Source organism: Bubalus kerabau, chromosome 12 (genome assembly GCF_029407905.1).
Source record: "Bubalus kerabau isolate K-KA32 ecotype Philippines breed swamp buffalo chromosome 12, PCC_UOA_SB_1v2, whole genome shotgun sequence".
NCBI classification, from domain to species: Eukaryota; Metazoa; Chordata; class Mammalia; order Artiodactyla; family Bovidae; genus Bubalus; species Bubalus kerabau.
The window spans coordinates 75,927,905-75,945,955 of NC_073635.1; the positions used below are offsets into that span (position 1 = coordinate 75,927,905).

The 18,051-nt window shown below is 42.2% G+C and overlaps 1 protein-coding gene across 1 annotated transcript in view; it reads right to left on the reverse strand.

Annotated features, from left to right (window-relative positions):
* The window catches only part of LOC129624250 (ATP-binding cassette sub-family C member 4-like), a 180,227-nt gene that overhangs the window by 118,591 nt on the left and 43,585 nt on the right, over positions 1-18,051 (reverse strand). Inside the window, exons 9-11 of the mRNA XM_055541910.1 lie at positions 15,181-15,282; positions 11,309-11,398; positions 9,915-10,106 (exon numbers count right to left, since the gene is read on the reverse strand). Coding sequence (XP_055397885.1) covers positions 9,915-10,106; positions 11,309-11,398; positions 15,181-15,282 — 384 coding nt within the window. The remainder of the gene's footprint in view (positions 1-9,914; positions 10,107-11,308; positions 11,399-15,180; positions 15,283-18,051) is intronic.

Consider the following 18,051-nt stretch of genomic DNA (forward strand, 5'->3'; position numbering starts at 1 on the left):
TGGCATTGAAACATGTAAAATATCATGTATGAAACGAGTTGCCAGTCCAGGTTTGATTCACGATACTGGATGCTTGGGGCTTGTGCACTGGGATGACCCAGAGGGATGGAATGCAGAGGGAGGAGGGAGGAGGGTTCAGGATGGGGAACACATGTATACCTGTGGCGGATTCATTTTGATATTTGGCAAAACTAATACAATTATGTAAAGTTTAAAAAATAAAATAAAATTAAAAAAAAAAAATACACCTCCAATGCAGGAGACCTGGGTTCAATCCCTGGGTTGGGAAGATCCCCTGGAGAAGGGAAAGGCTACCCACTCCAGTATTCTGGCCTGGACAATCCCATGGACTGTATAGTCCACGGGGTCACAAAGAGTCAGACAGGAATAAGTGATTTTCACTTTCCTCTCATCCTAATTTTTTTTTTTTTTTTTTTTTTTTTTTTTTTTAGCCAAACCATGTAACTTGTGGGATCTTAGTTCTCTGACTAGGCATTGAACCCACAATCTCAGCCATGAAAACACGGAGCCCTAAACACTGAACCACCAGGGAATTCCCATCCTCCTAATCCTTTAGCATCAGTTCTTCATACAAGTATTTGATGAAGAGCAATGGGAATGTTTCATAGTGACTAAACTATAACCTTGAACAACACCACCAAAAAAGCTCTTTGGTTTCTCTTTTTCATTCTGTAGTTTTTTGCAGCATTTATGCATTTGACTATTATCACACTTATTTATTGAAGATCGACATATACACCAAACATTATTCAGGGCACGATGAATTCAGCCACAAAGAAACAAAGTCCCAGAGTTTCTTTCCATGGTGGAAGATGGATGATATAAGAAATTAACCTGAGTGCAAGTACTGAGGACTAGAAGGAAAAGGAAGCCGGCTCAGGGGGATGGAGAGTGAAGTAGGGAAGAGAGTCTACACTGGGGTGTGAGGGCTCTGCTCAGAGGGGGTGTGAGCAGATCTGGGGAGGAGGAGGGACTCAGGCAGACCTGGAGAGGCTGCTCCCCACAGAGGGATGGGTGAGTGCAGGGGCCACGGGGGGATGCCCAAGGTGTTCAGGACAAGCAAGTAGGCCAGGAGAGCAGAGCTGAGTAAGAATGAGGGGAACTAGGGCAGAGACAGAGCAGGAGGAGCCTGGGGGCACTCCCAGTAACAGGGGAAGGGGGAGAAGGGAGGACTGACCTGGTCTGAGGTTTTTTAAAGAATCACTTCTATGCTTTGTGGAAAACAGGCAGTAAAGGGGAATGGGTGAGGGTGGATACAAGTGAGGAGGCTACTGGAATAATCTACGGGATAGATAATGCTCCCACCAGAGTGGGAAGCTTTGATTTGAGAATCAGGGAATCTATCATAAGATTTATCTGAATACTATTTAAGAAATAAATAGACAAATCTGTTTATTTTCCCCAGAGTACCTGGGGAAATAAAAAATGATGACAAGAACATCCCCAAAACCACAAGATAACAATCAAGTTTAAGTTACACAGTTATTATATTAGAAATTTTAGACTGCCTGTACTTATCACTGGACAGATCCTGGCATAGACAAGCAGCACTCATTTCTCTGTCTTTACTTTAGCAAATTTGGGGAGGAAGCAAATGGCACTCCGGGGTCTCCATGATACAAAAAATCCTTTGATCTCCTAAGTCTCACTTTCCTCTTCTACAGAATGTACTTCAGAAACAAGAGTCACTAAACTCAAGGATGCTGTGAGAATCTAAAGTGTAGGAAAACCCTCTATAAATGGAAAAAGGACAGGAATTGATAACTTGTTTTTGGTGACTGACCACACTCCTAGTAAACAGAGAAACTGAGACTCAATCTCTGAGCCTGCTGACTCCTGGACTTGGAGTTGTCTCATCAGCCTCAATTGATATTCCCAATGTGATTACTTCATATCTCCCTATTTTATTACAGAAAAGTTTTCAGCTCAATAAGCTTAAAAGTTTACTTCAATTAGATCTAGTTTAAAACATCTAGTTATTAACATATGTAATACAAAAAATTTTGTTTTTAATTATTTTTTTCCTCCAAGATTAGGCAGATGTGAGCACAGAGAGAACTGTAAGGAGAAATCTTTATAATATTTATATGCATTTAAGTATGGATGAATAAAGAGAAAAAGGCTGTGTTAGTAACAGTTGCTACCATTAACTGAAACCCTGACTTGTTTGCATTTCACAGGCGTGGCCTGTAGCCTTTAGGGTAGTCCCACCCCTCTACCATGTAATAAGAGGAGAAACTGAGACAAACACTTGGAGTTACTATCCAGGACCATTTTTCTCTAACGGTCAAACCTTTTCTACTACACGTGCAGTCTCTGTATCTTCAGGCCAAGATAACCCTGCTGCTGCTGCTGCTGCTGCTGCGGCTTAGTCGCTTTTGTGTCTGACTCTGTGTGATCACATGGACTGTAACCCGCCAGGCTCCTCTGTCCATGGAATTCTCCAGGCAAGAGTACTAGAGGAGGTCGCCATGCCTTCCTTCAGGGGATCTTCCCTACCCAGGGATCCTGCATTGCAAGCAGATTACCACTGAGCCACCAAGGAAGCCCCAAATAACTCTAGACACCTCTACTCTCTGTGACCATCTCATGTCTATCCACCGACACATGGATTCCAAAAGGAGATAAGCAGAGGCTCTCATAACTCATTAAATGGTTCCCAAGTGCTGCTAAGACCTTGCCAACCCCTTGCTAATTGCTAAACAGTCATAGAGACATTTAAGAGCAGCAACAAAACCTCTTGGAAAACCGCTGAATCAGTGTCCTCATTTTGCTGTGGAAACCTCAGGCAGGTAACAGGACGTGTTAACAGTAAGAGCAGGAGTGACACAGCCGGGTCCGGGACTCCCCTCTCACTACTCCTCTGCCCTAGACCACCTTCCATTCAAGGAGAGAATGGGCACCAGGAGCCCCAACTCTCTGTCCTGATCATGCGAACAGGAGAGCAGTCCATTTTGTAAATATTTGTCTCATCACATACAGAAGAATCACTGTGCAGCCCAATCTTGCAGGGCCCCTTCTCACAGAATCTGCTGCATGGATGGTCCAGGGTGAGGGAAGCCTCAGAACACTGTCCACGGTACTGGTCCAGTCATGCCACGTGGCTGCAGCGGAGCATCGTCCCCAGGGAGAACAATGGTCCCTGAGGAAAACGCTGAATGGTAGCCACTGCCCCACAGCTTCTCTTCTCCAGAGATGCTCAAATGTGGGAGAGAAAGACAGGGCTGAGCTTCACCAAAAAGGCAAGGTCATGAGAGAAACACTCACACCTGGCCTGGGTCTTTGGGGTCTGATGTGGGCAGCAGGAGCTGGACATGATTAAGGTAAAGAGGAAACGCCTGAAATCTGTTTATTCCACATCCCATCTTCCACCTTCACCCATCACCTGCTTTTTGAAAAGTTCTTTCTTTTAAACTTCCTCAATCCAGCATAGCACCAAGGACAAGCATGGAGTCTAGATCTGTGCAGAAACAGATCTGAACTTGAACTCCAAATGTTAAGGACAGCTGTTTCATCCCCCAAGCTTCAGCTTTACCAACAAAAAATGAGGAATTTAACATCAAGGACACTCATAAAGAATAACTTACATACCTTCTTATATGTGTATACATACACGTGTGAGAAAGAGAAAATGATTTGCATGTAGACTCTGAATGGGAGCTGCTGTTCTCACTGTTTACCTTTGCTTCCCCATTTTCTTACACAGTATTTGTAGTATAGCATTAGTCACTCAGCTGTGTCCAACTCTTCTGACCCCTATGGACTATAGCATGCCAGGCTTCTCTGTCCATGGAATTCTCCAGGCAAAAATACTGGAGTGGGTTCCATTCCCTTCTCCAGGGACCTTTTGGACCCAGGGATTGAAAGTGGGTCTCCCACATTGCAGGCAGATCTTTTACCATCTGAGCCACCAGGAAAGTCCATATATTTGCTCTTAAATTGTTTTTAAATTTTTGGTTGCACCTTATGGCATGTTCTTCATGACCCAGATAATCACGATGGTGTGATCACTCATCTAGAGCCAGACATCCTGGAATGTGAAGTCAAGTGGGCCTTAGAAAGCATCACTACCAACAAAGCTAGTGGAGGTGATGGAATTCCAGTTGAGCTATTTCAAATCCTGAAAGATGATGCTGTGAAAGTGCTGCACTCAATATGCCAGCAAATTTGGAAAACTCAGCAGTGGCCAGAGGACTGGAAAAGATCAGTTTTCATTCCAATCCCAAAGAAGGGCAATGCCAAAGAATGCTCAGACTACTTCACAATTGCACTCATCTCACATGCTAGTAAAGTAATGCTCAAAATTCTCCAAGCCAGGCTTCAGCAATATGTGAACCATGAAATTCCTGATGTTCAAGCTTGTTTTAGAAAAGGCAGAGGAACCAGAGATCAAATTACCAACATCCTCTGGATCATGAAAAAAGCAAGAGACTTCCAGAAAAACATCTATTTCTGCTTTATTGACTATGCCAAAGCCTTTGACTGTGTGGATCACAATAAACTGTGAAAAATTCTGAAAGAGATGGGAATACCAGACCATCTGACCTGCCTCTTGAGAAATCTGTATGCAGGTCAGGAAGCAACAGTTAGAACTGGACATGGAACAACAGACTGGTTCCAAATAGGAAACGGAGTACATCAAGGCTGTATATTGTCACCCTGCTTATTTAACTTATATGCAGAGTACATCATGAGAAACGCTGGACTGGAAGAAACACAAGCTGGAATCAAGAGTGCCAGGAGAAATATCAATAACCTCAGATATGCAGATGACACCACACTTATGGCAGAAAGTGAAGAGGAACTCAAAAGCCTCTTGATGAAAGTGAAGGAGGAGAGTGAAAAAGTTGGCTTAAAGCTCAACATTCAGAAAACGAAGATCATGGCATCCGGTCCCATCACTTCATGGGAAATAGATGGGGAAACAGTGGAAACAGTGTCAGACTTTATCTTTTTGGGCTCCAAAATCATTGCAGATGGTGACTGCAGCCATGAAATTAAAAGACGCTTACTCCTTGGAAGGGAAGTTATGACCAACCTAGATAGCATATTCAAAAGCAGAGACATTACTTTGCCAACAAAGGTCCGTCTCGTCAAGGCTATGGTTTTTCCTGTGGTCATGTATGGATGTGAGAGTTGGACTGTGAAGAAGGCTGAGCGCCAAAGAATTGATGCTTTTGAACTGTGGTGTTGGAGAAGACTCTTCTTGAGACTCATTTGGACCGCAAGGAGATCCAACCAGTCCATTCTGAAGGAGATCAGCCCTGGGATTTCTTTGAAAGGAATGATGCTAAAGCTGAAACTCCAGTACTTTGGCTACCTCATGCAAAGAGCTGACTCATTGGAAAAGACTCTGATGCTGGGAGGGATTGGGGGCAGGAGGAGATGGGGACAACAGAGGATGAGATGGCTGGATGGCATCACTGACTTGATGGACATGAGTCTGAGTGAACTCCGGGAGTTGGTGATGGACAGGGAGGCCTGGAGTGCTGCGATTCATGGGGTCGCAAAGAATAGGACACAACTGAGCAACTGAACTGAACTGAACTGTGGCATGTAGAATCTTAGCTTTTGACCAAAGATCGAACCTATGCACCTTGTATTGGGATCATGGAGTTTTAACCACTGGATTACCACATTATAAACACTATTTAATAAAAATCCAGCTCATTCCTGCTACCTTGATGCTGTAACCAGGAAGGGTTAATTTTGAACTCATACTGGATCTGCCTCTGTGACTTTAATCCTTATCTTGCTGCTTTTGTTACTGCAGGCATGCATAACGGCCTGCCTCAAGAAGACAGCCTGACCCTGCCCACCTGTGAAGGGTTATAAGGAAGTGAAACTAACTTATCTCCCACATGAGGCTTGCTGCTTTATAAGATATTCACAAGAATTAAATGATCTTTTTACTTTGTTTCCTCATGTCCAACCATCTCTGATTCTCAGAAGAACGTGACATCCTGCCCCTGATGAGATGGCTATTTTGAGGTGCTAACCTGACATCTCAGCTATTTGTAAGGCCTCCTCAGAGAATCATTTTGCCTTTTTGCATTTCTTTTTCTTGGGATGGTCTTGTTCACTGCCTCCTGTACAATGTCATGAACCTTTGTCCATAGTTCTTCAGGCACTCTATCAGATCTAATCCCTTGAATCTATTTGTCACTTCCACTCTATAATCATAAGGGATTTGATTTATGTCATACCTGAATGGTCTAGTGGTTTTCCCTACTTTCTTCAATTTAAGTCTTAATTTGGCAATAAAGCGTTCATGATCTGAGCCACAGTCAGCTCCCAGTCTTGTTTTTGCTGACTGTATAGAGCTTCTCCATCTTTGGCTGCAAAGAATATAATCAATCTGATTTTGGTGTTGACCATCTGGTGATGTCCATGTGTAGAGTCTTCTCTTGTGTTGTTGGAAGAGGGTGTTTGCTATGACCAGTGCGTTTTCTTGGCAAAACTCTATTAGCCTTTGCCCTGCTTCATTCCGTATTCCAAGGCAAAATTTGCTTGTTATTCCAGGTGTCTCTTGACTTCCTACTTTTGCATTCCAGTCCCCTATAATGAAAAGAATGTCTTTTTGGATGTTAGTTCTAGAAGATCTTGTAGGTCTTCACAGAACCATTTAACTTCAGCTTCTTCAGCATTACTGGTCAGGACATAGACTTGGATTACCATGATATTGAATTGTTTGCCTTGGAAACGAACAGAAATCATTCTGTTGTTTTTGAGATTGCATCCAAGTACTGCATTTTGGACTCTTTTGTTGACTATGATGGCTACTCCATTTCTTCTAAGGGATTCTTGCCCACAATAGTAGATATAATGGTCATCTGAGTTAAATTCCCCTTTCCACTCCATTTTAGTTCACTGATTCCTACAACATCAGTGTTCACCCTTATCATCTCCTGTTTGACCCCTTCCAATTTGTCTTGATTCATGGACCTAATATTCCAGGTTCCTATGCAATATGGTTCTTTACAGCATTGGACTTTACTTCCATCACCAGTCACATTCACAATTGGGTGTTGTTTTTGCCTTGGCTCTGTCTCTTCATTCTTTCTGGAGTTATTTCTCCACTGATCTCCAGTAGCATACTGGGTACCTACTGACCTGGGGAGTTCATCTTTCAGTGTCTTATCTTTCTGCCTTCTCATACTGTTCATGAGGTTCTCAAGGCAAGAATACTGAAGTGGCTTGCCATTGCCATCTCCAGTGGACCATGTTTTGTCAAAGAGTCAGACACAACTGAGTGACTGAACTGATACTGATACTAAACCTGCCACCTTCTCTGTCAGTGGCTTCCTGAATAAAGTCCCTTCTTTGTCTCAACACCTCATCTCAGACTTATTGGCCTACGGTGCAGTGAGCAGAGTAAGCTTGGGCTCAGTTCAGTTCAGTCACTCAGTCGTGCCCAACTCTTTGAGACCCCATGGACTACAGCATGCCAGGCTTCGCTGTCCATCACTAACTCCCAGAGCTTGCTCAAACTCATGTCCATCAAGTCATTGATGCCATCCAACCATCTCATCTTCAATTATTTCCTTCTCCTCTTGCCTTCAATCTCTCCTAGTATCAGGATCTTTTCCAATGAGTCAGTTCTTTGCATCAGATGGCCACGGTATTGGAGCTTCAGCTTCAGCATCAGTCCTTCCAATGAATACTCAGGACTGCTTTCCTTTAGAACTGGTTGGATCTCCTTGCAGTTCAAGGGACTCTCAAGAGTCTTCTCCAACACCATAGTTCAAAAGCATCAATTCCTTGGCACTCTGCCTTCTTCATTGTCCAACTGTCACATCCATGCATGACTACTGGAAAAACCATAGCCTTTATTAGACAGACCTTTGTCAGCAAAGTAATGTCTCTGCTTTTTAATACACTGTCTAGGTTGGTCAGAGCTTTTCTTTCAAGGAGTAAGCATTTTTAATTTCATGGCTTCAGTCACCATCTTCAGTGATTTTTGAGCCCAAGAAAATAAAGTCTGTCACTGTTTCCCCATCTATTTGCCATTAAGTGTTGGGATTGGATGCCATGATCTTAGATTTTTGAATGTTGGGTTTTAAGCCAGCCTTTTCACTCTCCTCTTTCACCTTCATCAGGAGGCTCTTCAGTTCCTCTTCACTTTTTGCCGTAAGGGTGGTATCATCCGCATATCTGAGGTTATTGATATTTCTCCCAGTAATCTTGATTCCAGCTTGTGCTTCATGATATTGTTACTGAGTCCACTGTATGAAAAGAGTGGATTCAGTAATAATATCATTTCCACAAAAGAAGATCTCACATTAACAACAACCCAGGGGAAAGAAAGAAGAGCATTAAACAAGCAATTCTGTTTTGTTCACATAATCACAAAATGCTGCTCATCTGATACAATCTATGATGTTCAAGTCATTGTTCAGGCACAATTACTATTGCTTTACAAAGTGAGTTTGGAGCCTTCAACACCATACCTTTGAAAGACTGTCCCAATCTTTTTCTACAGTACAAAAGAACACACTGCACTGAACAGGCCCTGAGGAGGAGAAGCCCTTTAATGCTATCATTTCAATTTTTATAACCTAAGAGAGTAACACAGTATTTATCAGTATTTACATTTTTCTTTCTTTTTTGCCAGATTATATTGTCTTATCAGGTAATTTCATTTTCACCATTCATTCACTGATTTCATCTAAATTTCAGAGTTTCACCTTGCCATTTTCTGTGAAACACAGTCTTTTCTGAAAACAATCTCTCCCCCAGTGAAACAATGCAGTATTAAGAAGAAATGTTAAAGCATTCTCTTTTCTTTAAATAAAAATACCAGTCATAACCAAGTGTAGAGAAAAATCTAGAGACTGAAAGGGACTGAGGAGGTACCAACCAAGTGCAGGGGGCAGACCTCAAGTGGAATCTGATTCAAACCAATGGTAAAGGAGACTTCTCAGTGAAATGATTAGCAACATGTAAACTAGAAGGTTGATAATATTGAAGAATTGGGGTTATATTTCAGATGAAATAATATGTTTTTCCAAAGGCTCTCCTATCTCTTAGAGAAAAACTAGTAAAATATTAGTGTGTTAGTCACTCAGTGGTGTCTGACTCTTTGCAACCCAATGGACTGTAGCCCACCAGGCAGGAATATTGGAGTGGGTAATCATTCCCTTCTCCAGGAGATCTTCCGAGCCCAGGAATTGAACCCACATCTCCTGAACTGCGGGCAGGGTCTTTATCCTCTGAGCCACCAGGGAAGCTTTGAAAGTATAAGTGAAAGTCACTCTGTCGTGCCCCATTCTTTGCAACCCCATGAACTACAGAGTCCATGGAATTCTCCAGGCTAGAATACTGCAGTGGGTAGCCGTTCCCTTCTCCAGGAGATCTTCCCAATCCAGGGATCAAACCCAGGTCTCCCACATTGCAGGCAGACTCTTTACCAGCTGAGCCGAATGCTTTCCAGATGAACAAATCTGAGGTCTAGGATCTGCTCCAGAATAACCTGGGGTAGGTTGGGGCTGGCAGAGGGCAGGGGTGGAGATGCAGCAAGACTGCATCAACCAGCTGGTCCTGGTTGAAGCTGGAGAGTGGGCACATGAGGGTTCATTATACTGTACACTCTAATTTTAGAAATTTTTGTAATTCTCCACTACGAAAATAAGTTAAAAGTAAATGAAACTTCACAAAGTGAAACAACCCCCTCCTCAACAAAGCATTCTGTGAGCGTCCTTATGGCATCAGGATTGAAGGACTAGCACATTTGCCTGCATACACACTAAGAAGACCGGTGTAAATATTAAACAACACTGAAAGATCTTTCAAACTTTTTTTAAAAAAAGAACTTTCAACAAACTTTACTGATAGTTTAAACCAAGTCTGTCATTTGAAATTCTAGTACATGCTACTCAAAAGTCCTTACTCACCTCTCCCAAAGCACAAGCCTTTATTACTTCTTCATATCGGTCTTTTTCATATTTCTTCCCAAATAAAATGTTACTCCTCACAGTTCCTGAGAACACCCAGGGCTGCTGAGAAACATACGCGATCCTCCCATGCACGCTGACCTGCCCCTGGCTCGGGGGCAGCTCCCCCAGCACAGCACGTAACAGTGAAGACTGAAACAGATGGCAACACACACGAGTGAACAGGGAGCACTCAGAATGAAACACATCCCATAGCACAGCTGACCCCAGGATGGTGCTTGCTACACAATAGAACACTTGCATTTAGAACAGGATAAAGTACAACCCTGGAAGTTTGGACAAAAACAAATGAAAATAACAGAATTGGTCAATGCAAATGAATGGTTGATAAGGAATATTAATAAAATACTATAACAATCTCCTCTGCCCAAGAGGAGCACCCAAATGAAGCACTACACTCAGCAAAAACTAAGAACATTTAACATCCTTCACTAGCAGAGCAGCCCAGCAGGACGTGTATTTCATGTATCTGATGTTTAGTGCAGTTGTTCCTGCATCCAGGTATCCTTCACTTGACAAACACTTATCCTTAAAGAGCTATGTGTGAAGAATATATCCAAAGATGATTACTTAAAAGAATTCTGAAATGAGTTGTGTCTAAAGAGCAAAAGTCCATATAGAGGAAATCATCACCCTCTCATGTGCACATCCACATTTAGGTTTCTGTATTTCGTTGTTTCACAACACAGGACACTAAGTGCAAGTGCATGTCTTTCAAATCTCTTGTGACACACAGAAGTGACGTATCTGTGTCTACACCATCAGAGCACTCACCACACTTGGCTGAGATAAACTGCCTGTGTATCTGTCTCACCCTGGAACCTGGTTGCCTCTGGACGGTGGAGACGTCGGGATCTGGCTCACATCTGTGTCTTTAGCTCCAGCACGTGGCTGAACATTCACTACACGTGCACTGAAAGCATCACATCAAGTCCTATGAGGAAATGCTCAGAGCTTCCTGGAAGAGCCTTCACCATCTCCAGACTTTCTAAGGGGGCCACTGTGATGAAAAGAAGTCCCCACTGTCTCCATCCAACCTGAACAGCTGTCACATCAATAATTTCATTCACTGAGAAGTCCAAATTCCTGACAATGGTCCCCAACTGTGCAATGTGAAACACCAAGAAAGAAAACACAGTGTGTGCTTATCTAGATTTATTTGGCCATGAAATCTTCTTGCAAAACTAATATTCCACGGAACACAGATTGAGAAACGCTGTTCTAGGTACACCCAACCAATTCAAACTGTGTCACACATAGCTCTGGGCTCAACTCTGAGAATTTAACAAGGGCAATGGTGTTGCATCAAGCTGACAAAAGGCATCACAACTTACCTTTCCTGCACCCACAGGTCCAACCACAGCTAACAGTTCACCGGGTCTGGCAGTAAAGAAAAGGTCTTGTAGGGTTGGGGTTCCTGATTTCTGCAAATTAAAGTTTATAAAAATGTGCCCATTTCAATAAAGTAACATACGTTACTTCAGAAGGTAGAGAAAATTATATAATAGTCATTGATATGCTAATGTAATCCACATTTTTGTCCTTCCTATTTTAAGATAGTAAGTCCTGGAGGCCTTTTCATCCAATCATACATATCTCTTTGGGGGTTAACAAGGCTCATTCTTTTACCAGATTTCCATAAGGACATAGCTCTAGACACCCACAGAATTTTAGTAGTAGAAATGACAAGGCACCTGCCTGAAACACAAACTGAATAATGCACATAAGCTTATTAATATAATGCACTTAATAGAATATACAGCTTGGGAGGCTTTTAATCATTTATAAGTTTTCATTATGACCCTTGGTTTTAACTGTCTCATTAATCTTCACAGTTCAATTCAGTTCAGTCACTCAGTCATGTCCAACTCTTTGCGACCCCATGGACTGCAGCATGCCAGGCTTCCCTGTCCATCACCAACTCCCAGAGCTCACTCAAACTCATGTCCATGGAGTCGGTGATGCCATCCAACCATTTCATCCTTTGTCATCCCCTTCTCTTTCTGCCTTCAATTGTTCCCAGCATCAGCGACTTTTCCAATGAGTCAATTCTTCACATCAGGTGGCCAAAATGTTGGAGCTTCAGCATCAGTCCTTCCAATGAATGTTCAGGACTGATTTCCTTTAAGATTGACAGGTTTGATCTCTTTGTTGTCCAAGGAACTCTCAAGAGTCTTCTCCAGCACCCAGTTCAAAAGCATCAATCAACCCCCACAAGTTGGCAGCATAAGCTCCTGGCATGCCTGGCCTGTAATTAAATAATCTGAAATCTCCACTAATCTCCCCACTTTCATTTGATAAAGAACGAACCTCAGTAGTGCTCAGCAAGCAAAGGGGTACACTTTATACAATAGTCACTCCTGGCAAATTAAGTGCTATTAATAACGGTCCAAGCTCTAATTTTTAACAAGAGCTCTAATTTAATACCACCAACAACAACAAAAAAGGGGGAATAAGTTAATTATGACATGATGAATCAAAGCTATAAAGCCTCAATTTTATATGTATTTACATACATTATCTGTCTTGGCTGAACGGAGGATAATAAAGTACTTCTACTGAAGAAAAACAGGCAGCTTATTTACTGTCTGAGCCACCAGGGAAGCCCAAAGGAACAAAATAACAACAAAAACCATAGAGATACATGCGCTAGTACCCCCACCCAATGCAATAGAGGACAAAGTATTCATTGTGCCAATAACAAGTCACATTCTTGAGAGATTTACAGGTTCATTGTGTCTTTACATATCATAAGTGTTAAGAAAATTGTCAATAGCTGCCAATGCTTAAAAAAAAAGAAAAATGAATGCTGACACTTGACTCTAAAGTGCCGCAAAGACTAAAAACACAATTCTGAATTTAAGTCTGGATATTCCTCAAAATGAAAAAGTTCTCCGGAAAGAAATGAACTAATTATAAAGCATTCACATGCTAAAAAATGACAATTATTTTGCATGGTCAAAAACACTAGCCCCAAATTTTAAAGAAACTATAAATGTACCAATAAGAAGTTAGATGTTAAAACATAAGAAATATTTTTTAACCTTCTCTACTTCTTTATTCTTTTATGCCACTTAGGGTTCCTATTTTATTACTTATCACTCAGTTATGACTAAAAAACAATGAGTCACATACCAACATCAGCTCCCTGTCAACACCCCTTACTGTTTCCCAGGGTCAGACACTGAGTTCCCTCCCTGTTCAGGCTTCAGGATCCGGCACTACTCTGCCGAGACCAGTAGAGGGCAGCACTCAGCACCGCAGACGTGCTGGGTCCAGTCAACTCCTGGTTATCCAGACTCAGGGGATGCTGACTCAACAAGGATCATCAGCTGAGCCCCCACTTTGTACCAGACATAGTTGAAAACCCCTGCCCCATGAAGAAATGGGGGCTCCCACAGGACCATTTATTTTACAACTTCAAGATGGAGACCAAGTCCCATCATTTCATGAATGAGACATGGGTCCCTGAGACCTGCCCCCACCTGCCCACCTGGCTGTCTAGTGGAGCAGGTTACAGAGTTCATGTCTATCTCCTGCCTCCCAACCCAGCAGGGGCTTCATTCAGATTCAGCTTCTCTTTAAAACCCCAATGTCTGTGTCCCCCGTCCAAGGGATCTCTCACCCATGATCTAACCTGACAGCCATAATTACTAATGACCCCAGCAAGGGGCACAGTCCTTCATAGGCAAGGCCAGGACAACATAATAGGCTGTTCTGTTTTACAATGCAAGTTGCACAAAAATCTGAGAACATGTTATTAAGTTCTTGAAAGAAAAACAAAATAGCTCATTTTAAAATGCTGCATAATTTGGTACAAAAGAAATTTGGTAATGGGTCATTAAAAAATATGTGTTAGCAATCACATGGAGTGGTATTTATAATGGAATTTTAGTGCTTTCCATAAATGCATCAAGAGTACTGTGACGAGAAATATGAAGCAGGAGGTAAATCTACCGGAATAAGGTATGAGAAACTCTCAGGATAGGTCAGGCACCTTCTGTGCATTGCCATGTTCAACTGATACAGGGATGTGGTTTTATATATTCAGGAACATATTATCCTACTGTGCTATTGATGGAGATGGCAGGCACTTAATCAGAAGTTGGTGAACACCATGCAGGTGGCAAAACAGAGTCACAGGCATGAAAGACAGGAGGAGTCTACAGAGTCTAGACACTTGCCCTATGGTCCCCACTCTGACAGCAGCCAGGCTTCTGAGCTCTGCTCTGGAGAGTGGACCCTCTGGTAGAGATATCTTCCTGAGTCCTCCCGGCTCTCCGGTGGGAACAGTTTCCTGCCTTTGCTAATTTCTGGGTTGTCTCACCCACCACCATTTTGCTGTTTCTGCTTTTCCCCACTCTTATCATCTATGTAACTAATTCCCTGAATGGAACTCCCTCTCCCATGGTGGGGTTCTTTTTTCCTGACTAATCCACACTGATATGGGAGGATGTGCACAGAGGACCAGGGAAACATGGAGGCAAGAACATTTCAATCATTGATAAAGGAGGCAACATTGCATGTGCAATTTTGAAAGTGGACCCTTGTTTTTTTCTGTTTGTCAGAAGGTCATAAATAAACTAAGTGTTGGAAAGTCACCAGTTCTCCCTGTAAATTTCCATATACTGCAGCCCTTCAACTAGGAATCACTGGTGCTCACTACGCCCACCTGCTGTTTCCTTCCTGCCCCTGGCTGCTACCAAAGTAGCCAGAACCATCCAGAAGCTTATGATGGGGGAGCCACCACTCTACCCCACAGCAAAGATCCAAATCATGGCCTCACTGCATGTACAATAAAGTGATCTGATAATCAAGGCAAAAAATGTACACTGATTCCCCAAAGCCTCTTTAACAAATCTCTGTGTATTCATTAAACCATTCCACACTGCACCATTTTGTCCATCCAAACCTGTACATTCTAACATTATAAACACATGTACTTTAAATTCAAAATGTGCTAATACTTTGAAAACTCTCTTGAAAATGAAATAAAGAGCAACATGTCAAATGTCTTAGGCTGATTTTACACTTAATCTCCATTAGCTGCAAACCTTATTCCTGATTTTGAGAATTTTTATAACATACTCTCAATATATGAGCAAATCGCATTTTACACCATGTGGAAAACCTCATCATTCTCCCATAAACTTATATCTTCAGTTGTCAATTAGTAGTCATGATCTTGGGGTGGAGGACTTGTTACCTTATCCCAAGAAGCAGTGAAATCATTCATGTCCACTATCGTTTCACCATCTGATGGCAGCTGAGGGTTGAGCTGTGGTATCTCATCAAGTAATAGGAAGTTCTACAGAAAAAAGAGAAACACATATTGTTAAAATGCAAGAACAAAGCACAAACAAAAATAATTGCTTTCTTGGAATTTATAATAAAAGATTTTATACAGCCTACATATCATTTTGTCAGCTGTACTTAAACTAGTTTTGTTTCATATCAGAACATACTAAATAATATATGTTATATAGAGTAATATATATCATATGGTATACATAATCATATAATGTAGTATATATAGTATGCATAGTGTTTTATATACATATGTATGTGTATATATAAACATTTATATATAAAGCACATATAAGAATATTTTATATACAAACACTATTGTTTAACTGCTCAGTCAAGTATGACTCTTTTGAGACCTGCATGGGATTTTCTGGGCAAGAATACTGGAATGGGTTGACATTTCCTTCTCCAGGGGATCTTCCCAGCCTAGGGATCAAACCTGCATCTCCTGCATTGGCAGGAGGATTCTTTACTACTGTGCCACCTGGGAAGTCATATAAACATAAGGTTATTGACCACTAGTACCACCTGGGAAGCCCCATATATATATACATACAGATATATATATATATATATATATATATATATATATATATATATATATAAAATAAACAGTTCCTGGCCATGAGCAAAGTAGTGACTTTCTCAACAAGTATACTGGTTCCCCCTTTAAGAGAAAATATGACTTCAAACTTCAACACATTTAGAACCTGGACATTTTTATTGTTTACCTTTTGAGTTACTAACAACAAACAGGAGAATTGGTAGGAAACGATTCCACAAATACTTACTGAATTCTACCAGGTGCCAAGCACCATTGACACTGCTAGGAACACAGCGAGGAAGGCCATGCCCAGGCCTTCAGGCATCAAGGGGCACAGGACAGGCTGGGACAGCAAGACCAATGGCAGAGATGCCAAACGAAAACCCTGGTGATGCCTGTTTTGCATCATGACTTTTCCCTGGACACTTAAACACACTCTGCCTTTCTCCTAATGTGTTTTAAGTCAGTATCACTGTTTTCCATTAATTATCACTTAAGTCATTATTCTGAAAATGAAGTGCTCTTAAATTTCTCTTAAAAGTATTTTACAAGCATCTCTCCACAATCAGTGTCTCTTCTTCTTAGACACTGCCCTCTCTCCTACAACAGGAATGACTGTAGCTCCCACTTCTTGCCATGTTCACATTGCTTAGCAGTTATTCAGTGGAAAGAAAGAAAGAAAGTGAAGTTGCTTAGTCGTGTCTGACCCTTTGCGACCCCATGGACTGTAGCCTACCAGGCTCCTCTGTCCATGGGATTTTCCAGGCAGTAGTCCTGGAGTGGATTGCCATTTCCTTCTCCAGGGGATCTTCCTAACCCAGGGATCAAACCCGGGTTTCCCTCATTGTAGACAGACGCTTTACTGTCTGAGCCACCAGGGAAGTCATATTCAGTGGAATGCAGCTGATTAAAACCAACTCCTGAGAAACACTACAAAGCTAGCATAATCTTATGCAGGAAAACTCCCTCCTGTCCTGCAAATGCTAGACATAATCCAACAAGAAAAGCTACTATGGCAGAGAAATTGAGTAAACAACTGAGACAACCCCAGTGCCATCGCCTCTTCCAAGAACCATGAAAATGTGGCAGAGATTGCTGGCTGTCCTCAAAATCTGCTCTCATTCTTCCCAAACCCCAGATTTTAGCTGCAAGTAGCAGCCTGGAAGGAGGCCCTCGCTCTCTAGGCTCCCAAGCAGATAGGAGCAGCCATGTGACTAAATCCAGGTCAGTGGAGAGTGACAATGTCCAGAACCTTCCTCTGCCCCATGGCCTGGGTTTTGGAGGCTGCCAGCTTGGTCAAGGCCATACACAATGGAGTAACAAGAAAGAGTCTGGGACTTCCCTAGAGATGCAGTAGATAAGAATCTGCCTGTCAATGCAGGGGACACGAACTTGATCCCTGGTCCAAGAGATTCTACATGCCACAGAGCAACTAAGCCCATGTGCCACAACTACTGAGTCTGAGCTCTAGAGCCCAAGTGCCACAACTACCGAAGCCTGGGCACCTGGAGCCCATGCTCCACAAGAGAAGTCACTGCAATGAGAAGCTTGCTTGCCACAGCTAGAGAAAATCTGTGCAGCAGTGAAGACCCAGCACAGATAAAATTAAATTTTTGTTTAAAAAAGAAAGAGTCTGAGTCCCTAACACCATGGAGGATGATTCCCACAAAAAAAAGTCTGATGAAATCCTAAACTGTTACCTCAAAATATGACTTAAAAACAGGGTTGCTGCAGATGTAATCAGTTAAGGTGAGATCACACTGGAGTAGGGTAGGCCCCAAATCCAATATTAGTGTCCTTATAAGAAGAGAAAACCAGGGACATATACACACTGGCAGAAAATGCCCATGTGATGATGGAGACAGAAGCTGGAGTGATGGCAGTTACAAGCCAAGGAAGATCAAGGTTTTCCTGCAACAACCTAAGCTAACAGAGGCAAGGAAGGATTCCCTCTTGCAGGATTCAGAGGGATGGTGACCCTGCTGACTCCTTGACTTCAGACTTCTAGGCTCCAGGACTGAGAAACAATCAATTTCTGGGGTTTTAAGCATCTGTTTGTGGTACTTGGTTACAGCAGCCCCATACAGAGCCTTATAAGGACACTTGCATGAGAGAAAAATAAACTATCTGTGTAAGCAGCTTTAACATGGGTAATTCTAGGACTCACAGGCAAACTGAGTCCAAACCAACATAGGGAGAAACTGAAATAAGTATCTGAGGATGTGG